This window comes from Marmota marmota, unplaced genomic scaffold, assembly GCF_001458135.2.
Source record: "Marmota marmota marmota unplaced genomic scaffold, marMar, whole genome shotgun sequence".
NCBI lineage: Eukaryota > Metazoa > Chordata > Mammalia > Rodentia > Sciuridae > Marmota > Marmota marmota.
The window spans coordinates 13478481-13503083 of NW_026000211.1; the positions used below are offsets into that span (position 1 = coordinate 13478481).

The 24603-nt window shown below is 35.3% G+C and overlaps 1 protein-coding gene across 5 annotated transcripts in view; it reads right to left on the reverse strand.

The window, feature by feature from the left end:
• The window catches only part of Tenm3 (teneurin transmembrane protein 3), a 2471519-nt gene that overhangs the window by 34393 nt on the left and 2412523 nt on the right, over nucleotides 1-24603 (reverse strand). For 3 of the 5 annotated variants that reach the window (XM_048791931.1, XM_048791930.1, XM_048791933.1), the window contains 6 exons: nucleotides 24166-24309; nucleotides 18577-18826; nucleotides 17868-17888; nucleotides 9492-9724; nucleotides 7820-7974; nucleotides 6167-7041 (listed from right to left, as the gene is read on the reverse strand). In XM_048791931.1, coding sequence (XP_048647888.1) covers nucleotides 6167-7041; nucleotides 7820-7974; nucleotides 9492-9724; nucleotides 17868-17888; nucleotides 18577-18826; nucleotides 24166-24309 — 1678 coding nt within the window. The remainder of the gene's footprint in view (nucleotides 1-6166; nucleotides 7042-7819; nucleotides 7975-9491; nucleotides 9725-17867; nucleotides 17889-18576; nucleotides 18827-24165; nucleotides 24310-24603) is intronic. The other 2 variants (XM_048791932.1, XM_015486189.2) reach the window with 1 other exon arrangement.

Sequence of the window (24603 nt, forward strand, 5' to 3'; positions counted from 1 at the left end):
ATATATATAGAAAGTTCTCTTGTGCTGGTTGTCATGGTGTGGATTTCTTGCTTTCTTCTCAAACTATTTATTAAAGTGGCTAATGTATATAACTTAGTCTTAGGGTAAATCACTTGATAATCACTTTGGAAGGGAAGCTGGTGATATAGACAGGAGGCTATCAGAGGATTTATCTAATTTAGACAATTACATAATTAGTTTAAAGAGGGAATGTGACACTTGAAAGCTGCATTTACTCACTTTTGGACCATTATGGAGCAATTTAGCACATCTAGAACATTAATTTGTGAAACACAACACAATGAAAGAGTTAATGTAGCCTTGCAATTATTGATACATTTCAAGGACACAGCTGATATATGGAGAAAATCTGCTTATCTGTTTTTCTTTCTCTTCTGGGATTTTTCAAGTAATCTGAATGATATACAATTTCCCCACTTTTCTCCTCAGAAACCTGGACAGAACTTACTATTTTTAAAAATTACAATGCAGAAGGGACTTGGAATAAATCAATACTACTAAAAATATGGCCTTAATAGTACTTGGGTTAATGTTTGAAACGTATGGCAGCTACTTTATTCGATTGCCTGAACATTTTTCACTGATGTCTCTGGGAATACACACTCTGGTTAAAAATTTAAAGCAAAATTATTAAACAATTAAACAAAATATCAAAAAATAGAAATCAACCTTAGAATTTTCCCAGGATTTTATGTGATCTGCTGATAAAAATCTCTTATGGATCATTGCTAATTTCCTAAATGTTTTCTTTCATAAAGAAAGAAAAAGAACAAGGAAAAAAAGGAGGTGACTGAGTGCCATTTTTAGCTACATATTTATAAAATGGGGGCTTAGTTTTTAATGCAGTTTTTTGACAGAAAGAACAATGACTCATGGTTTCAGTGTTTGAGTTTTTAGGGTTGGATGTCAGGAGCTTTTCAAAGGAGAGGTTATGGTCTCAGTTTTGCCCTGTGGAAGCTCCCTGCGTAGCTCTTCTAACATCAGTAGCTCCATAGGGAAGGAAACGCAGCATGGCAAAGATGTTGGGCTATTTAAGCATGATTCAGTGTCAACAAGAATGGACACATCTCTTCTAATTTGGAATAATGTCTAGTGAGTTTTCCTACCTCACCTATGTTTTCTGTACACTGTTTTGAATGTGAAAGTGTCCTAGGAGTAGGGTAGCACAGCTACTATTTACTCTGCCTCTCTTTCTTCCTTTGAGGTCCTTTTCCCATCTCCTGGGGTATCAGAATAGATGCTGGTGGGAGTCACGGTTTTGCCATGAGCACAGAGTTAAGTTCATTATAAAGAAATGGTTCAGAAGCTCATTCGAAATTGCAAAGCATGAACGAGGGACAATAAAGCACCCAAATGAGAAGCTAGAGACCCATATATACCTACATAAATGGGTAAAAGCTGAAACTCATTTATTTGCTCTGTGAATCTGAATATAGCTCACAGAAGATCACAGAGTCAGCTCCACAAATACCAGGCTCCAAATATTCAAAGTCCCAAGACAGAAAAATTGCCACTAACCTGCTGGTGTGCCTGTACATATCAGCCAGAATTCATAGCTTTTTTCTCATGTTGTCGCCTTTAACCAGACAGAAGAGCCTCCAGATATGCCCAAATGGTTTGTATTTTATGTGGGTAAGCAAGCAGAGTACTGTGAAATGCCATTTACTGGTAAATAATTTATTCTATTGCTCAATTCAATACACTGGATTTGCTTTTGTGTGCATTCAAGTGTAAGAACTGTGGTTTCATTTTGGGTATGAACTTTTTAAATAATAAATTTGTAGCAGGTGAGATCTTTTTGGTTTCTTTGGGATTATTTTTAGATAAGGAATCATAATGGTGGCAATTGGTTTTAAGTGGTATGAAAAGCAGAATGGAACAAAGCCCAACACTAACACCCTTAACTAGGCTATCACAGTGTTGCCACACAAAGGGACCACCTTAGCTAATTGGAACTCCTTTCTACTGTTCAGTAAGTCAATGGAAGAGAAGGTCAGAGACAATCAATAATAAAAATTTTCAGCTCATGAGATGTATTAGTTTCAGTGATTTCAGAATGTAGTTACAAATCATCTGACACCTACTGTATTCTTCCTCTTATACCACGTCTAACAATATCAGTCATTTCTCTAATGAATAATGATAGGACACAGTAATTCTACGTAACATTGAAAGAAATTATTGCCAAATTTAGTTTTTGAAATGAAGGTTCTCCTGCTGAAGAAGTCATCTCTGTAGCCTGAAGAATCACCTACCTATTTTATTGGTGACTGATAAGAACCTTACACTGGAAATCAGGTTTTCTTTTCCCAGGTACAACAGTAAAATACTTTAACTGAATTTGCATGGGAAATGTTTTCTCTTTTACTCCTTAAGACCAATATTTCTAAATAAAGTGCCATCAATATGAATTATTTCTGGGGGCAGGGTTAAATATTTGAATACAAGATCAACTGAGGAAGTTCTTAGTTTATAAAGAAAAAGATGACTAACTGGTAATATTGGGTAAGTCTATTAAAAGATCAACCACGGAAGTGGGAAGTGTTAATATTTTTGGCATTAACTATTAGTGTAGAGATCTGAACTATCTCAGAGAGCAAAAGAACGTTTATATAATATTCTTTCAGTGGTGCCTTGGCCAGAGCTGAAGCTTTATCAGATATTTCTCTGTAAATAAGTACTCACCTATCTACTTATTTGGCTTATCCCTCCAATTTTTTATTAAAAGCTATTGGGAGGGTCCTATGTGCAAGGTAACATTCCAGGAGTTGTGAACCACAAAGATGATGAAATAGTTTGCATTTTATAAAATACTTTCCCATTTCCTTTTGTACTCTATGGACAGCATGCAAATGGTACACTAAGGTTTGTACTAATTAATTAATTAACTAATTAATGATTAATTAAAAACAGAAACATGTAAAGTAAGTAGTTTGAGCTATTCTTTTTAAAAATTTCTTTGGCAGGAATTATGGCAATTCTATTTTTATCAGCAGGCAAATTCCTTAATTCGAGGTCTTCTTCCATCTGTTTCTATCCTCTGAAAGCTTTAATCTCAAAGCTTTTTAGGTACTAGGCTAGCTAGAAAGCTCACACAGAAATGGAAATTTCTATGGAAAAGTTTAATTTCTCTGAGCAAGGTACTTATACAGAAAGATCATTACAAAGCACCTATCAGCTCAAGGGACTGCTGTGGGGAAAGTCATAGAAAACAGGTGTTTTTCAATTGGGAACCATGATTTTTTTTCACAACCTCTTTTTATCCAATATTACATGTTTGCTCACTTTCTTTTTCTTTATCAAATGGAAACTTCCTCAGTTGATCTTGTTATTCAAATAATTAAACCTCCTCCCCCAAGAAAATATTTCATATTGATGACACTTTATTCAGAAATATGGCCTCCAGGAGTAAAACAGAAAACATTTTTCCAAGCAAATGCAGCTAAGATAATTTATTGTTGTATCTGGGGAAAAGAAAATCTGATTCACAAATTGAGGTTCTTATCAGTTGCCAATAAAACAATTGCTATAATTCCTACCAAAGATGGTTTAAAAGAGAATGAGCTCAATCTCCTCATGTTTTGGTGAAACTCTAGCTGTTATCAAACCTCTCAAATACTTCATGGACTTACCAAGTGCCTATGTAAGTCTAAATTAGACACACCATACTACAAAAATATGAAGGGAAACATTACAGAGACATGCTATATTATGGGAGCCTGCCAGCTCATCAGTAACTACAACAAAGCAAGTCTGACAGAGATTTAGAGGTCCTACTACCCAATCAGGATGTTCACATCAGTGATGTGTCCAAGTCAGGATACAGTAAGTGGAAACTCTGTGGCCATGGCTCTGATGAGGAGAAGCAGGTTGAGTCTGCCCACCTACAGCCTCAAATGTACAGACAAAACCTGTTGCTGTGTGAGAATATAGAGCAGGCTTCTGGAGGTCCTGCCCACAAGGACACACCCTTTTCTTTTGTGCACTTACCTTTGCACGTGTTTCAATGTTTCTGACCCTTAGAATAAGTGGGCCCTTGCTCTTTCATGGTACAAGCATTGTAATAATGTATGAAATAACAACAACAAAAAAGGACCATTTATCATTTTGACATGCTAATTCTAAATTCCTTATGTTAAGTGCTGTAGTTTCATGCACTTTTAAAAATGAACATACAATTGTTAGAAATCTTTACATTATATCTTTGTAATTATTTTTTCCTGTAATTTATCTAGCTATTCCATTTAATAGATATACTTGAAATATGATGTGTAATGAGTTTGTGAAAACATGATTAGGAGGTATTTTGATTAATTAAAAACTTCATCTTTGAAACATTGCTTTCCCATTATATTCACAAGATTGGCTTGCCAATCAACCCCTACTGTAAGCCATCTACTGATTACTGACTATGACTGAAATTCTCAGAAGATTTTTTTTTTAATAGAGAAATATGTCTTCTTTGTGTACTATCATGTAAAAAGCAGTAAAAATCCAAATTTGCTTAAACTTTCCCAGGTCAACTCCACCAAGGAAGTGCACCTCTTTCTCTAACTTTCCTAGCTTGATCACATTTGTAGGTCCTAAGTAAATCATCCTGTCTGCTGTGAGAAATTCACGTGTCAGCAGTAATACATATAATGAACTTCTGTGCAGTGTCAATTCCTGGAACAAATAAGGACACATTCAAAAATGGCCCACAGAGCAGGGACTGAGTCCTAGACTGTACCAAAAACTTACATATCTCTATTTTTTCTTCCTGCTTTCAACTTAAGTGAAACCCTACCCATGCCACCATCATTTCCTGAGGATCTTATAATCAGAGCAGCTCTCCTGGCCAGTCTCATGTGATGGTAGCACTTTTGCTATGCTCATTTTCGCCTCTTTGGCAACGTAGCCTGCTATCACTTTGAAAGCAGTGCAAAGGAAGTGCTTTCCATTAACTTCCAATTTATTCCTTTCCTATTGCGATCCTAAAATGAGCAAAAGGAATGTTAAGAACAGAATTTTAATGCAATTCAATTGAAAAGGTTTGTTCCTCTGACAAAATCATGCTGCTGGGTAACATTCATTTTATTAAAAGGGAATCTGTCAAAAAAGAAAAGCAATTCAAGCTACAGGAGAACTGGGCTTTATGTATAAGAACCATTCCAGAGAAGTTGTACAGAAAATATTTGTATATTGAATCACTTTTCCTACTGACTTTTATTATAATTTTAGAGGTGTGCTCTTAGAGAAAATATTTTTACTTCAGCATATCATTGTAAAAATCCCACTAAGGACCTCAATATTCATTCCAAGGATTATTTTGCATTTGTCAATATGCCATCTCTGTACATCTAATTTCCCCTCGTGGTTTGTGCAACGTTAGTCAAGTGAACATGCAATTGAAAATTATTTTACACACACACTCACTGCAAAGTATACACGCCATAAAATATACAATGACTAATTTTGATTTCACTCTTACCTCACAAAATGTGACTATTTGGATGACATATTGCTTAGGCCACTGTTCTACATACTTAGTAGAATTCCCTGGCTAAATAGGTCTCCAACCTTTTCATACATTTTCAGATGGCGACAAGCATTCCTGATTTGAATTTAGTTGTAAGGCTCTTTTAAGTGCAGTTTAGCTTCTATAATAACTGATTATGAAAAGTTAGGTCCTTCCTTTTGATGAGCATAACACTATAGTACTGATATAATCAGTGAAGTTCATTTTAAATTATTTTAAAGTTTTCCTTCAACGAAAATTCCCAACTCAGCTTTATCAAGTGGGCAAATCCAAACCCAAAGGATTTATGCCTAAAACCAAAGCTGTGGTTTGTTTCTGAAAGGTTTGCTGCTAATATACTGAAGCAAACTGTTAATCCCTAAGGAGAGGTAAATTTACCATCAAGCTACATGAAACTTGATCTTTGGGCCTCCTCGCTTGTGTGGATCCCTTTCAAGGCTCTGCATCTAATTTTGTATCTCATCTAATTTTGTCTTCTTTTTCTGTAAGAGGGATCCAAAAATTATAGAAGCTCAAAGCCCTCAAGAACATGGGTCCCTCTGGCCCTTAACATTATATTGTTATTATTATAGATTACATCATTATAGCATAGTATTTTATAATCAGAATAGGATTTTCAATACTTACTCAAAAAACGTTGTCCATCCGGTTTCATCACTTTTAGTGGCTAAAAGTCCACTATTGCCATGGTAAGTAAACAAAACCAATTCTAGTCCTTGTGCAGTCATGCTCTTCAAACACCCATTTGTTCCTATTGTCAACCATATCACTTGGTTATCTGGAGACACCACCCGAACAGGCATCCTATTTGGATCCCGTCGAATTCTGAGGGTATTGCCGTTGCTGTCTGTCACAGCAGTAATGTCATTGTCATTGCTGTAGCTAAAGTTGTACAGGTAATCACCAGTGACTAAACTTACAGTATACTGGTGGGTACCATTGATGTCAAAGATGTAGAGTTCTTGATCAGTTGGAGAGGCAACTTCATAAAAGTTCATGGAGTTAAGTAAAGGCTTGTTCTTCGACACAGCCCGGATCCGAATATTTCCTAGGTCTGCAATATACAGTGTACCATCTGGAGAAGCGGCTAGGGAGGATGGAGCGTTAAGTTTGGCATCTTTGGCATAGCCATCTCCACTCTGGTAACAGTCACAGTTGGCATCATTTTTGCAGTCACACTCTGAAGGTATTCCAGCCACTAAGGAGATTTCCCCATCTGTTGTGACCTGCCTTATTCGGTTAATTTTCTTCTCATCTGTTTCTGTAATGTACAGGACCCCACTATAGGACACAGCAATGGCAGTGGCTGATTCCAGTGTCGTCTGAACTGCATGCTTCCCCACAGGATACTCCACTCCAGGAACCTGACAGTGCATGGGCCGTCCAGCAGCAATGCGAACTTGACGATTTTCAGTGATCTGTAAAACTACATTATTATCCAGGACATAAATGGAGTTATCCATGGGGTTAATGGCTAGGTCAGTGGGCCATTCCAGACGAACCTTAATAAAGAAAGAAATGGTCTGGTTAGTCAGTTACTGCACCACAGTTAATTTGCCAGAAGAGTAAATTAGACCATTCAGGGAAATTAACCTTAATTTGATAAACTGTTGTAAAATTGTTTTTTCAATAGCCATAGTAAAATAAACCTAAAATTTTTGAGTGGAAACAAATGCAAGAAATAACATTTTATTTAAAAATGCAACACACTGAAAGATTTGCTAGTTGGAGCCAAATGGCAAATAAACTTCTGTGTAGTGAGTCAACAGATATTGCTGAGATATGAACACATATGTTCCTTACAGCAATACTAACTGCCAAATGTCAGGGCTTTCTAGGTTATGAATACATTAGTATTCCATTGTGTTTTCAATCAGGCCAAGAATGAAGTTCCTAAGTCTAAATATAAGTCCCTTGGGACTAATCATAATGGGTTTTCTCTATTACTCAAGAATCCCACGCAATCAAAAGATTAGAGATTTAAGCTGTTTTGTTCTTTTTGGAATATCTGCATGCTGCTACTTTACTGGTATTTTATTACAAATGCTTAGCATTTCTTTGTGATAATTGTTCTGTATTTCACTGAATTCATCAAATGAAGAATTATAGAAAAAATAACTTTTTATTAGCTCCTTAGATACATTTAAATGGAACAGCTTTATCATTAACTATTGCCACACATGATATATGCAGTTTAATTTGGCGTCATCACAGCTTACTGACACAGAAAATCAACTCACATAGAAGAAAATAAAAAATTCAGCATGACATTTTAGTTACCTGGCTGATGTGCATGCTAGTGTCACAAGTTAAAGGTCTGGCTGAGGTCAGATCGTTAGAGCCCAGGAGAGTTGATATGATTCCATTTTGATCAACTTTCCTAATCATGGTTCCATCAACAAAGTAGATTAATCCATTCTTATCAACTGCCATTCCTTTATACAAGAGAAGTAAGAGTTACTCATTTTTGAAAAGGAATTAATTTTGATTAAACTCTTAGGCCCATCACTAAACTCAACATTTAATCCCAGTGTTAATAGGGGTGATAGGTAGCAAGTAAGACTGTCAATTGCAAAAGCATTAAAAATAGATATACATAAAGGTGAAATTCATTATGGTATATTCATATATGTATATGGAATTGTTTGGTGATTAAAAAAAATCTATCAATAAAGGAAGAATAGTAGAATAGAGGATATGGAACAGGGAGAGGGAGGAGGGAAGGGAAAAGGAATATACTGGGGACTGAATTGAAGCAAATTATAATCCATGTTTGTAAAATTGTGCCAAAATGAACCCAAATATTATGTATACGTATAATGTACTAATAAACACACACACAGAAACACACAAATAAATAAAAGAGCAGGGAATGTAGCTTAGTGGTAGAGTGCTTGCCTAGCATGAGTGAGGCCCTGGATTCAATTCCCAGTACAAACAAACAAACAAACAAACCCCAAAATCCAACAAAACAAAACAATAAAAACAAAAACAAAAGAAGGCAATGCACACACACACACACACACAGAAATCCAACATAGGCATTTACAATAGAAATACATTTAAAATGCAATAAAGAAAAAGTCCAAATTTGTAAGAATCTCCACTGAGTACATGAATCATATATATAGTACCTGTATGTATAAAGTATAAAATTATAATGTTTATAGTAACCTTGTAGTTTGTAAATTACAGAAACAGGTTCAAATTCTGTGATAGTCAATGTATAGTAATGATATTCTTTTAACAAAAGTAGATCTAAGCCAAGGTTAGTGTTTTTATGACCTTGTTACAAAGAAATTTGCTATTATGAATAATTCAGTACAAGAAGTACTTTTTTCCAGTCCTTGTTCACATAATAGTCACTAGCTATCATGAAAAAAATATAAGTCCCCCAAACCAGAAAAACATTGTAATGAATGGCATAATACAAGGAGTCAATCCTGACTGGCTCAAAAGCCTTCATCACATAGAATTTTTGTCTCTGTTACCTCCAAAAAGCGTTTTTTCCCATGGCATAGAAACAAAAGTTTAACAGCTCAGAAGTGGGCGAGAGCTAATAGGGTTGCTTAGTGATGGTTTTAAAGAAGCCTGGGACTCATTCATGACAAAGAAATTCCAGGACAATGAAAGAATTTGGACACTCCCTTGAAGTTTAACAGGATGTGACCTGAATAATGTAGAATAGTTGCTTCTTTCTTTGAAAAGTTGAAAAAGTGGTCTGATGATTAAAAAGAAAATGCCAAGAACCTAATATTTACTGTAAAATCAACTTAGGACTCAAGCAGTTTCACGCTAAACGGTTTTTTAAAAACACTAGATGTGAAACAGCTTTCTAGGACACAGTAAAAGGTAAAATGTTAGACTCAGCATTAAACACAATCAGGCACTAACTGGATTTTTCACTTTTTTTTAAATAAAAAGAAATCCTCAAATTGATAACTGTCAGTACCTTTGGGACTCATGAGTGTTGCTTCCACAGCCTTCCCTCCATCCCCACACCTGGCTTCGTCAAATGGAAGGCACTGCTCCCCTGTTCCTGCAACTACTTCAGCATTTTTAGTCAAGTCTTTTGCTCCTGTAAGTGACTTCGGGCGATAAATTCTGCGGGTGTTAGTGTCAGAAACGTACAAATCTCCAGTGACTGGATCAGTTGCCAGGTAGTATCTGTGAGCTGGGTTGCTGCTGTAAAAAGGATCATACATAAACATTACAAGAGAGTTACTCCTAATACACACGGGGAATTAAAAGCGCAATAAAATAGAACATGAGAAGCTGATTATAAACTGGAATGTATTATCAAAGACTGGAAAATAAACAGTATATTTAACAATGATTTGGGTCAATGTGATCCTAGGCAGCGATTCTTTGACATTATTGTTTTCCTTCCTGGCCTGATGCTTGAGGATTCAATTTATTAACAGCCGTTCTTAAAAATAATTACCATTAGCAGCAATGTGCTTCTGGTCTAAAACAAAGAAGCAAGTTGTCTACATCAATTTTGGCTCAATGCAAGGCCACTAGTAAACTGTCCCTAAGTGATAGACATGAAGCTTATTCCAGGGGCAGGGTACTTCTAACATATTCTCCAGGGCAGTATAGCATACTACCAATTTCACTCATATCTCATCATTGGGCATTACCCTTTTTCTTCTTGCTACAAAACCAAATCAAACTGAATACCATTCCCTGAGAAAGAGAGCATTGTGTCCATATTGGTTGCTCCTTCATAATCCAGAAAGGCAATCTCATGCAGTTATGCCTGCCCAGAGGTAGGGGGTTACATACTAACATGAGATCACTGAAACAGAGAAGGCAGTTTCAGATTGCTCCATCCATCAGTTTCATTTCTGAAGTTTGGAAGCTGAGCTGCTCCACAAACTGTCTATGAATTTGGTAAGGTACAGACATTTGTTCACAAAATGTAATGCCTCAATTTTATAAATATAAAGCAATGCAAATGCAAAACATTTTATGTCTCATTACCTGTAAAAAGTTATATGACCAGTATTATCAAGGAATGGATAAATTAGGATATGTAGCTGGGACTTAATAGTTAATCTCCTTACAAACACTCAACAACTTAGCCTTAAGAATTAATACGCTGAGCACAGTGGCACACGTCTTTAATCCCAGAGATTCAGGAGGCTGAGGCAGGGAGATCATAAGTTTCAGGCCAGCCTCAGCAACTTAACAAGACCCTGTCACAAAATAAAAAATAAAAAAAAAAGGACTGGGGATGTAGCTTAGTGGTAGAGTGCCCATGGATTCAATCCCAAGTACTGCCAAAAAATAAACACATAAATAAATAAAATTAAAAAATAAAATAAATAATGGAATTTTGTGCCATATGCAAATACTGACTTCTGGAAAAAAAAACAGTAAAAATAGGTTAAATGATTTGGTAACAATAAAAATGTCAACTGATTGATGGGAATCTACTAGATCCCATGTATTGTTTAAAAAAATTTTTTTTGTAGTTGTAGATGGACTGAATGCCTTCATTTTATTTGTTTATTTTTATGCGGTGCTGAGGATCGAACCCAGTGCTCTGCAACTGAGCTATAGCCCCAGCCGCCCATATATCTTTTTTTGACAAGCTTGGTATTACTAATTCACTCTCATCTTATTCTTCTCCATCTCTTTCTCACCCTCTCTCCTTCTTTCCACAGTCAGACAGACCTACAAAGTGATATGCTTGTTTTATTTTATTTTATATGTGAACATCTAAAATATGTATAAACATAACATTACATGAATTTTAATTCTAATAGTGGTGTAGCAGTTTTAGCATTACTAATGAGGTTATGTTCTAATAAAACAATTCTCACTACTTAATGCTCTTCCTTTTAAGCATTGAACATATGGACTTTATTACTATTATAAGAGAGTCTATAACAGGTTATAGTTTGCACTATTTTTTCTCCCAGTGGTAGAGGAGGGCAGCAGATCCCATAGTCTGTAAAGGCCTCTTGGAACTCTACAGGACTCTGTGGTTGTGAAAATGGTGTACACAAGTTATATATAGGTCTGAACACTTTCAGGTTTTTGGTTTCCTTTACACACTTTAATATCTTTTAGCAACAAGAGACACATTACTGCAATAAGTCTTGAGTGTGTAAATATGTGTAAAAGGGCAAAAAGTGATTTGAAGAATTCATAAAAAGATGCAAGTTGTTATGGAATAAAAATATTTCAGAACTACTGGGTGACATCAAATGATCAACTTGCCATGCAACTTAGCAAGACCCTGTCTCAAAGGCTAGGGGTCCTGCTCAGGCATCATTTTCTTAAGTTGATGCCTAAAAACTGAAATGCAGCAATACATATATAGTGATTTATTACTTTGTAGTGAAGCAATGAGTTCGTATCAGTATGCCATTCAGAGCAAAGTTATAGAGTTGTGTGTGGGAATGTGTGTGCATTTCTATCAACAGTCTAATATTTAAAAGGTAGATATTTAGGTAGAAACAGAGTTTCCAGTTCAGTCAAGTTAGGTCTATTTTGAAAGACATGCCATTGGAGAGACTTCACTAGTTTTTCCTATCTCCCTGATTTTATGTTAAAATAGTTGGTTATAACTTTTTCCTCCCTTATCAATAGTTGTACATCTGTGGGCATGAGCTCTGGACCAGATCACCCAGGTTTGAATCCTAGCTTCATCATTTACTAAATATGTGACTCTGGGTAAGCTACCTAACTTATCTGTGTCTCAGATTCCTTATCTGTGATGGTGATGGTAAGAATAGATATTTCATAGGATGTTGAGAGGATCTCAAGAAATACATGTAAAATCCTTAAAAGAGAATCTAGCCCATTATATATACTCAGTAAGAATTAGCTATTCTTAGTATTTGCTTTTGTCCTGTCTTCTCTTACATGAGTTATGAGTCTATTGCCTCATAACTACAAAATATGTGAATGCCATAATTATTGTCAACTAAAGGATGGCTTGCTTTATGAAAAAAAAATTTAAAAAAGAAAAAAAATTACCTGAACTTGGATAGGTTCAAATTTGTTTCCTTATTTCTGCTTTTATAATATCCTCAAATAAAGCAAGCTAATCTTAAAATATCCACTGTAGCTGGAGCACAGTGGTACACACCTGCAATCCCAGCTACTTGGGAGGCGAGGCAGGAGGATCAGCTAGTCTGGGCAACCTAGCAAGACCCTGTCTCAAGATAAAAAATACAAAGGCTAGGAGTCCTGCTCAGTGATGAGACACTTGCCTGGCATATGCAAGGCCTTGGGTTTAATCCCTAGCAACCACACACACACACACACACACACACACACACACACACACAAAATCCATCTTAAGTTGTTTCAAGAGTAATAATGATAAAGGTAAATAAATCATGATACTTTTTCCATGATATCCTTCATTTTGAGAACCAACAAACCAGATTTTTGAGGTGGCTGCTTGAGTGACAAACCAGGGTAGGGTATTTCTGGTGCAAAACCACTGGACATTCAATCATAAGCTGTTTTCTTAGTACTGGTTTTATTTTATGGGGTCATGATAAGAGAACATCTGGAACATCCAGGAAACATCTGCTTGTTTCCTGTCTTGACACATTCATTTCCATAAAGACATAGTTCTGAATCAAGCAACATATATCCATGGTTTTAAAAACGTCTGCCAAATGAAAATTCTAATTTTGCGCACAATTTTGTTGTCCAGAAGAACAAATGTGGAGAAGCATATGGACCCAAAGATGAGAATTGGCCTCTGGAAATGTTCCCCACAGAATGGTAGGAAATGAGAACTGGATAAATCCCCTATATGGCAACTTAGAGTTGCTTCTTAGACACTGGCCTCTCCTAAGTGAGAAGAAGCATCAGTACCGCAGTATTAAAAGAAAAAAAGTGGTGCATTTGGAAATTGGTGACAGAAGATCTCTGAATCATATATGCAATAGGACTGGGATTCAAGGTCATCTGAGATTAAGCATAGTGAGTTTCCTGACAGGGTGAGCTGGTGCTTGCTTTCCAATATCCTAAAGAGCACTAAAGAGGCTAGTGTGTTGGTACAAATGAGTAGTGAGTTTTTTGAGGAGTAATACATCTGGTATGAGGATGCGGGTTACAATGGAGTGCAGGGATCTACAAAATGCATGGTTTTGGGAAATCTTTGTTCAGCAGTAGGAGCACAGAACATTCTTGTATGATTGATTGAGATATTGCCACTTCAGAAGAGTTTAAAATAACATTACGTTTTTGACTAATAGCAGCAAAACCAAAGAAACAGATCAAGTTAAGAAGCTTTCCTATATTGCACCTTGATTCTTAACTCATCCTGAATTGCCTAGACCACCACAATTATCAAGCCATCTTCTCTGCAGTTTTATTCAATTAGACACAGATCCAGTGGCAAGTGCAGGCTGGATATGCTCATTTATTTTGTCATAATTCAGTCGACTTAGACTGGAGAAATATTCGCAAAGAACAAGCCATAGAATAGACGTTATTAGCACTTTTATCTTTTCAGCTGGAAATGGTGCCATAGCCCTTAGCACATAAAGCATCTGAAGATGCATAACAAATTATATTTATGTATAAAAGCAAAACTGCCTATTTATGGTAACCAAAAGACTGTTTAGCTTATTGCAAACAGGGATTTGGGATATGGAACTTCCATGGTTGCTTGATTTTTAAATAGTGTCAACAAGGAGTTTTGAATCAAGTTTTGACAATTTTGTGTCTAAACTCAAATAATTGATTCAAATTCATAGGCTCTTGATTGACATTTCTTTGATCCTTTAATTGGTAATATAAAATTCACAAAGTTGATTTTTAGTCCTACAAGTTTAAATGCCCCTTGGCTGATATTAGTTAAGTAATTTAAGCTTTTTATTTTGGAATTTTATGGAATTGGTATAAGCATGATATAAAATTTAGGGGTTTGTCACAATAATACTGTAAGCATAAAGATGTGAAAATGTTTAGAATATCAAAGAGGAACACTTATTATTATTTTTTGATACTGGGGATTGAATCCAGGGGTGCTCTACTACTGAGCAACATCCCCAAGCCTTTTCTTTATTTTTTAATTTTGGGACAGGATCTGGCTACTTTGCCTAGGCTGGCCTTGAATTTGTGATTCTCCTGCTTAGCCTCCCAGATATTTGGGATTGCAGGTGTATACCACAGAACCTGGCAGAGAAACACATTTTTAAAGCATTCTAAAGGATTTCATTTAGGTGAAAAATCTAATGTTGACTGAGTAGTACTTTTGTCTATTCATTAAAGTGTAGCTAAGGACTTTTATTTTATATAATACCCTGGCAGTACTTATTAATTTGGCATAACAGCATACTCTGAATTATTAAAATAATAAGAGTATATGTCTTCATTTTTATTCAATATTTTTATTATTTCTTTCATTAGTCAAATTAATGACACTGCTTACATCACACATGTAAGAAGAGGATCAGAAGCATGCATTCTTCTATTTTATTTAATCATTAACAACTGACAATACCATTCATTTTTATAGATTTAGACATGTTTTTCAGTTTTTCTTTCTTCCTATCACTTGTTCCTAATCCTCTCACAACTATTATGCTACCAAGGGAAGTGAGGATATAAAGCAAGAGGCAGGATCTTACTAACCAGTTGAAAGCAGATGATCATAGGCAGGCAAATAGGGAAAGATAGCTGAAAGTAATTTCAAATTTTTAAACTATATGAAGCTAAATGAAGATGCTTCAGTGAGCTGAAATATGTTGATTTTGTTACATCAATTTAGATTAATTAAGCAAATTGAATCTCTATATTTGTCAGTGACATCATCATTTATTTGATAATTTGGGCTCAAAAACCTTGCCCATTTTCTTCACCATCTTCTTTCTAATCATCCATATGGTACAGCCTCCCCATTCTCTGACTTCCTTTATTTTATTGGTTGATTTCCTTCATTGCTGGTTTTCTATTTTAGGTACCTAGAATCTCATGTGCATCAGGTTTCTAATTGATCTTCATGTTCTCCTGAATAGTGACACTAGATTAATCTTCCTAAAAGGCCACGTGATCAAGACCCTAAAATAGTTTCCCACTGTCTATTATCCTGTAGCACAGGAAAGCAACTCCTTAGAGCACTCAAAGCCCTGAGCCATCTGAACTACACCTGCCTTTCTATCTGTATCTCTCATCATTGCCAACATGAATCCCCTGTTCCTTTCTGATGGAACTGATTACTCTCAGAATATCTTGCTCATCTCATCCTAGACCCAGCAACTTTATTTGTTCTACCCCCAACCCTACGGTTGTCCTTCCTTCTTACTGTTCCATTTAACTAGACTTCATTTTTAGACTTGGCTCAAATATCAACCTTTCCAGGAAACTTCCTTACCATACTCACATCTCCCAGTCATCACTCTCCTCCCCCATGGTAAAAGCCAATTTTATGATTATCAAACAATAATACTGATAATATTATTTTGTCTGTCTCATATATACCATTTCCCCTATTAGACTGTGAGTTTCTGAGAACTCTGAAACTATTGCTATTTGTCATAGTGCCTGGCACATGGTAAGCAATCAGTTAACACTGATTGAGTTAAATACAGATGGATGTCAATATAAAACTCAGAGTACTTTGCATGCATGGCATATAAAGGAAATGCAGATGGCCAAATTTATTTAGGATGATTTACAGAGGAGAAAAGTGATGGATCATGAGAGAGGGATTATAATGAGTATCACTGCCGAACTCCATGAGTTAGTACATAATAAGTTTATATCATAAAGTGTTATGAGTAATAATGCTGCGCTAACCTCAGAGAATTTTTTTTCCAGAGAAAGAGATTATAGCTCTAAGTAACTTGTAAATGATTGAAAAATAAGTCTATCTTTTCACATCCCCAGGAAATCACCCCATAGAAACCTAGCCATTGGGAAACATAAACACAGGAGGTACGGTGCAGTGGAGAGAACATAATTTAGAGTAATTCAAATCTTTGCTCCCCATTTCTTAGCGCACATCTTGGGGAAGTTACCTAATGTGCTGGAGCCTCCATTACCTCATCTGTAACCCTGAAGGATTGTTGTGAGATCTGCAACAACATATGTAAAACACCTGGCACAGTGCCTGGCATGCAATAGGCCAGCTTGTTAAAAGGTAGCTCCTTTGATATTTTTTTCTGTATTGCCTGCGGCATTTTCACACTGAGTTGGTGTGCATACCTGTCTGTCTTTCCTCTTTTCTCCACAGCTACCAAGAATGCAAGGCCAGAAAAATTTTGATATTCTATTGTGGTTTCTAACAGCAGAGCTTTGCATGCTCAGTATTCTGAGGAGATTTAGAGTTAATCTTAGCATGTGACGGAGCCATTAGCTGAAAGTACAAGATCAATAGGGGATCTTGGGAAAAGGTCATGGGATCATGCCTGGTCATGCTGATATGCAACAGCTATACATCTTTCAGTCAGACTTTGGTTTTTATTTGTTACTTGTCAATCTCTACACAATAGTTAAATGGGATTATGTTGACTTATACATCTAAAGTACCTAACATAAAATATCACTAATTTTTAAATCTGATTATCATAGCATTAGATATTGTAATGGCCAACCTAGATCTAGCAAGTCTGACTTGTCTTGCTTTTTGCTAGCTTTACTTTAAAACATTGCTTTTTCCTTTCCTTTCGAAGAATGTATTTTTCCTCATAATAGTAGCAAAAAAACCCCCATTTCTTAAATCTAGTAACTCTTCCAATTAGGAGAATAGAAACTGCAGAGATAAATCTTCAAAAGCAGTTAAATCTTATTTAGCTTCAGGACCTACATGCACTGGTATGGATCTCTTCTAAGCCCATTGAGGGGCCCTGGCAATATAGTCACATGATCACATGCTTTTAAAAAATATGCCAAAGTTAAATATTTCTAGATTACTTTTCTTAGAGTCTCTCAAATTGAATAAGATTTGGGCCCAATAAAACATTACCTACCCTGGATTTTGGTCAAACTATATAGGCCTCCTTAAACTTTCCTACTGTGCCTCAAATTTTATTTTGTTCAATATGCCTTTGATTATGTAAGTCAGTAATTGAAATTCCTTGTTGTTGTTAAGCAGAGATATTCATCATAGCATTTTTGGTAACAAAATTATTTTATGAACCAACTTGAAAATATTCCTGGAATTATGTCACATGATATATTTGTAATATATAATAAGAATTCACCTAAGCAGTTTTAATTCTTAGATGTTCAGTGATACGGCGTTTCCTCTCTCATGATGATATGTTATTAGAAAACAATTTCAGAGGGTCACATTGAAATGTAAAATGGGCGTTTGAAAATATGCAACAACCTTTAAGATGCTTACCTATGTCTAAAATCTTTATTTCTTGGTGGAAGCAGATAAAAAAGGTAAAGAAAAAAAAGCACAGTTAGAAAAGCCTTCTAAAATATAATGAGATAAATACTGAGATTTTAATTAGTTGCATGAAAATTCTCAATTTAAGCAGAAATAACACTGGAAATGACTTTTGCAGGTTGAGCCTTATAAAATAACTGACAGAATAGGTTGATTCCGATAATTAAACAAAACAAGACAACAACATGCTACTTGCATTACTGGCATTATGGCTAATGAATTGACCCATCGTGAAGATCCAATAACCTAGTAAAAAGCTGTTGGCTTAGGTCATTTACTATCTTGTCCTGATATCATAGGAAAATATTTTATGCTTTAATTTCAATAATTTTATTGTAAAGTAAAAGAGGAATACCACAGGCCTATTCTAAAGAAAAACAGATTTCAAAAATCATAGTTCTACCCTTTTATTGCACAGAAAATTCACTGAAATCAGTGAGATATTTTATATAGTATGTAACTCTATATTCTCTTGTACATTTACAGTCGAATACATAAGTACTGTCCTTTTAGCTTTAACCAAGAATGATTTCTTTGTATGAGAGTTTTAAACACTGGGAAGGTATGTTTAAACAACTAAATTAGTATATCACATTCATGTCTTTTTTAAAATGCATGTTTGGATTTAATTGACATCCAAAATTAAGGAAAGACATACCTTAGTTCTAAAACGCTTGTTACATTTCCAGAAGGGAATATTCGCCGAACATAGTTGAAATCACCTACATACAGACTGCCATCAATTCCACATGCTAGCGCCACTGGGGCCAATAGCTTATTGCCATCGGCTTGACCATTGCAACTTGGGCATGAGATGCTGCGCCTCCGACCATTGCCCATGATGCTGCTGACAACTGGAGGCTGCTGGGAGATAAACTGATTTTCCCCATTTCCCTTGTACAGTATACCTGGAAGACAGAAAATGCATTTTTTCATGATAAAAACAATAAAGATAAAAAGTAAACATGTTTGTTATAGATCTTACTACAATTCATTGCCTTCTAGATTTAGACTGGGAACTTTTATTTGAAGTTCTATTGGAAAGAATACTAATTACATAATGTAAAATATTACACAATAAAGGATATATTAGAATATATTTTTAAAAGTGCTGTGTGCTATGAACTTAAAAAATGTCTGGTTTTAAAAGGAACAAAGGATTAATGTGAAAAATTAAAAACTCAAATTCTTAGCATCAGAAATTCTCAATCTTGGCTACACACTGGAACTGCCTGGGGAACTGTAAAAAATACTGATGCCTGGTTTACACCCCAGGAGATTCTGATTTAATTGGTCTGGTGCAGCTTCAGCATTGAAATTTTAAAAAACTCTCCAGGTGATCTTAATGTGCAACCAAGTTTGAGAACCGTGTTCTACATAATGTTCTCTAGGGAATAACAAGTTTGCCTAATTGTTAATCAATGTTGAAAATATTACATATCAACCTGATTAATAAAAATGTGTCCCAGGAATATAAATGTCTTTCTTATGAATTTATTATTAGGTTTTGAAAAAGTTAAAATATTTTATGGAAAAAAATTAGAGAATATTTATAAAGCCCCCCCACCATTGTTAATTATCACAGAGGATTTTATTTATTTTTTTGGTACTGGGTTTAAACCCAGGCCTTTGCATATACTATTCATGCACTCTACCATTGAATTACACCCCCAGACAATAGGAGCCTAATAAAATTCTACTGTACTGTCAAAGAATATTTTACTTACATTCTTATCTACACAAGAATGTACATACATGAAACTCCAAATGTCAAACATAATAAAACGATTCCAGAAGTCCAATTTATTACCCAAATTGAACTGTAGCTGGGTGCAGAGGGGGCACACCTGTAATCCCAGCTACTCAGGAGGCTGAGGCAAGAAGATCTTAAATTCTAGGGCAGCCTGGGCAATTTAGCAAGACCATGTCCCAAAACAAAAATTTAAAAAAGGCCTGGGGATATTAGTCAGTGGTAAAGTGCTTGACTAGCATACATGAGGCCCTGGGTTAATCCCCCAGCACAGTAATAAATAAGTAAACAAATAAATAAAACAGTAAAGTGAATTCTGCTTCAAGGCATGAAAGTGCCAACCATTTCACAAAGACAAAACACCAGCCTGTTCCTTTGGTCTTCAATGAAAATCTGAGAAAAAGTCCAAAGGAATATTAAATATTTTCATAGTTAGGAACTAGATTTGAGTTGAGATTCTAACTTTATTCATTTTACCACTAGTGTATATAGATCAATGACTCTATTTTGGTCTGATATAGACTGGATGGTCAGCTGCTACTGTTCCATGCATATTTTATTTAAAAAACTTTTTTTAAGTTGTCGATGGACTTTTGCTTTATTCATTTATATGTGGTGCTGAGAATAGAATCCAGTGCCTCACACATGGTAGGCAAGCACTCTGCCATTGAGCCACAACCCCAACCCCTTCATGCATTTTTTAAGATACTTCTCAATGTGTTATTATCTGTATAAACCACCTGCTGCTTTGACTTTAGAGCTGCATATATTATGTTTATTGGATGTTCCATGTTTCAAAGCTGTTCTCAGAGCTAATGACTATACTTCTTAGCAGATATACTGTTAGAAGAAGAATCCTGTCAAAGCACAAACAGAAAACTTGAGGAAGTGTTTTTTCCTCCACTTTGGGATAATTTTAAAGTGAAGAAGTGATCAGAATAATTATGTTCCCCTTATAGCTCAGCACATTTTAGGCGTAGTCTGTGATTACTTTTTTAATGCTTTGCTATTTGGGTGATGTAATAATCATAGCAAATTTACATAAAGAAATCAGGAAAGATAAAACAGGTTTATTCAAATTTAAGAAAAAATAATTTAAATAAGGCTGGAACATACAAGACATGAAATGCATTTTGCCTTGAATATTCAAAGAATATATTAATGATACCTAAGATTCTTCTTTCTGTGATTATGTTATTTGACAATTATGGAAGGATAATTTCCTATAAGAGCCAGTTCTGTAATTTTCATCAGAAGAATCCTACAAGTCAGCCTACTGCTCTGTGCACCTGATTTATTCAGTCATTACTTTGAACGATTGGCCCTTCATGATTCTCCTCTATTATGACAGAATAGAAAGATGAACATTAGAATACTTATTTCCATGTTTCAGGGTGTCTGCACAAACACCTGTCAGTGTCCACATTTTTACCTTCTCTTCTTCCACAATATATTTCTATAGCTCACCCACCTTGTCATGATTATAAATCACTTTGTTTATTAAATTAGACACATGTCACTATGGAAACCCACTACTTGTCAAACTGTTCTTGGATGTAATTCGAAATCACAATCAGTTTACCCTGTGACTTACATTACCTAACATTTTAAAATAACATTTACTTTATAACACTTTATATAGAATTTGGTGAAGTTTGTCTCGGTCTATTCCCTAAAGACCTAAAAAGAGCATGCTACAGGGACACTGCTACATCGATGTTCATAGCAGCACAATTCACAATAGCAAGACTGTGGAACCAACCTAGATGCCCTTCAATAGACAAATGGATAAAAAAAATGTGGCATTTATACACAATGGAGTATGACTCTGCATTATAAAATGACAAAATCATAGAATTTGCAGGGAAATGGATGGCATTAGAGCAGATTATGCTAAGTGAAGCTAGCCAATCCCTAAAAAACAAATGCCAAATGTCTTCTTTGATATAAGGAGAGTAACTGGGAACAGAGCAGGGACGAAGAGCATGAGAAGAAGATTAACATTAAACAGGGATGAGAGGTGGGAGGGAAAGGGAGAGAGAAGGGAAATTGCATGGAAATGGAAGGAGACCCTCAGGGTTATACAAAATTACATACAAGAGGAAGTGAGGGGAAAGGGAAAAATAATACAAGGGGAAGAAATGAATGACAGTAGAGNATATATATATATATATATATATATATATATATATATATATTTACATTATTACATTATAAATATATATATATTTACATTATACAAGCATACATAGAATATCTAGACATTTCTGAATCCACCTGAATACAATGTCGAGTGTCAAGTATCCCAACAGTGGCGAATTACATAGGTTTGGATTTTTCTGGAGTCCTTGCTTATTGTCCCTCTACTGGTTTATAATTTCATGGGTAAAATCCTGTTGCTAATTGGTTATGAATTTTATCTTATATTCTCATAATAACTAACATGTACTGAGAGAGGTTACCCCCAGTTTTATTTGTGACTTTTAAAGGAATATGGAAATAAGTACAACTGTGTGAAATAAGATTTTAAATAATTTAATCAAGAGCAGCTACTAGCATGGTTGGTACATGGCCTTGCATTTTGAAAGACCACGATTAGGCCTTATGTTACTAACATAACAGATTGAAACCACCACTGCTTCAGACAACACTGATAATTCAAGAGAAGCTCTGAGATAACATAAGGAGCACCCTCCTTGATTTGGAGTATCACTTTTCCAATGTGTGTGATGCACATTGCAATAATCATGAGCTCTGCTCCCAACCTTCTGGGGTGGGAACTGACCACATCCTGATGTCCAGGACACAACTGGAAAATAAGTATGGCTTAACACTGCTATAAAACAGAAAAGGTATGAAGGGTGTTTCTCGTTTGTTTTTTTCTTGCTACTGGTTTGTTCAGTATTGCTCTCTCTCTTTTTTAAAATTTTTTTTATTTATTGACTTTTAAAATTTATGACAGCAGAATGCATTACAATTCATATTATACATATAGAACATATTTTTTTTTCATATCTCTGGTTGTATATCAAGTATATTCACACCAATTCATATCTTCAAGATGTCCTTCAGTAGATGAATGGATAACAAAATGTGGCATATATACACAATGGAATATTACTCAGCAATAAAAGAGAATAAAATCATGGCATTTGCAGGTAAATGGATGGCGTTGGAGAAGATAATGCTAAGTGAAGTTAGGCAATCCCCCCAAAACAAATGCCAAATGTTTTCTCTGATATAAGAAGGCTGACTCATCGTTGGGTAGGGAGGGGGAGCAAAGGAGGAATAGACAAATTCTAGATAGGGCAAAGGGGTGGGAGGGGGAGGGAAGGGGCAGAGGGTTAGAAATGATGATGGAATGTGACGAATATCAGCATTGCTATATCTTAGAGGTAAGGCAGCATCATTTTCAAATACCAGCCTGGACACTACTTTAATTTAAATATACTTGGGAAATTAAAATGCATCCTCTCTAATACAACATTTGTAAAAGGAATGAACATCCAAGCAACAAATATCTAATGACCATTTATCATAAACATGTACTTGTATGATATATCCCACTTAACATTCTGAATCTTTCAAAAACCTCTGCAAAGTTAAAATGTAGACTTCTTAGCCAACACTGTGAAATTTCCTCCTCCAGCTATTTGTGAAAGGAGAGTAGAGAGTTACTAGCTGATATCATTTAGGATTGGAGATTAAAGCAGGTTACCCTAAGGTTTGATTTTCTAGCAAAGCACCTTTAAATTATCTGACATGCAGACAAACATGTGGGGAAAATGTGAGAAACACAGTAAAGCCAACAGAATCTGTTTAATATAAACAATATTTATCATGAGAGGAAGGAAGCTGGTCATATTTTGCTAGTGAAGTATCTCTTTTGGTTTGTGATGTCGGAATCACATTTCTTCAGAGCCTATTATATTATCGGCTCTGCTACAAATGATATTTTTGATTCTTAATTTTTCCTCTGATTATTCATTTATTTTCCCTAATAGTCACAAAGTCAAGTAATAGTACATGTGGCCCTCCTTGAGGAGGAGAATTCTTTTTTTAAAAATACAGTCTAAGTAGAGCTGGAAAAAAAAAAATAAGCAAACTGGATACTCAGAGTAGATTAATTAACCAAGAATTAAAAATTCATTAGAAATATTCTGGTAAAATCAAGTGGATTCTAATTTTATCTTTACTTTAAAAAAATTATCCTGCCTTCATTTTTAGTAAATCTTTCTAAAATACTGTGGCTCACACTTACTGACTTACGTGAATTAGGCACTGTAGAAAAATTTGTGGTGAAGACTCCCACATAGAGACCTTTCATTACAGTACCAAAGTCAGTCATTTACATTCTAATGGGAAAATTACTGTGGTGATGAATACATAAACATTTTAAAGTTCAATAAAAGAATATTACATAGTTTCCAGTTTAGGCTTTTAGTCTGTTAAAAAAAAAATCTCTTTAGTATTAACTACCTGTGAGCAAAATCTTACCATTCTGAACATCCAGCACATGATGCTTATCTAATGTCCAGCCGCCCATGTTGGAAGCATCTAATTCATAGCCTTGCAAAATGGCAGTCCTCTTTTCCCACAGAGTCAGGTCCAAACACGACTCATATTCATATCCAACTGACACTGGAATCAAAACAAATCACAGTTCATCTTCTCAACTGCAGGCAGAAATGTAATTTATTTTATTATTTTGAAAAAAATGCCCTTTTCACAATTGTGTTCTGAGACTATATTTCCACTTATTTATGAGCAGTTTATTTTTTATATAAGAAGATTTGACCATATGAAAGATTTTTAAAAAAATCTCCAAATGTTATTTTATACTGATTTAATAGAAAATGAGTTTTCTCCCTCACACTACTCTCTCACATGGGGTTCACAGCACAAAATGAAGTCCAGATTGGGAAAGTGGTTAAG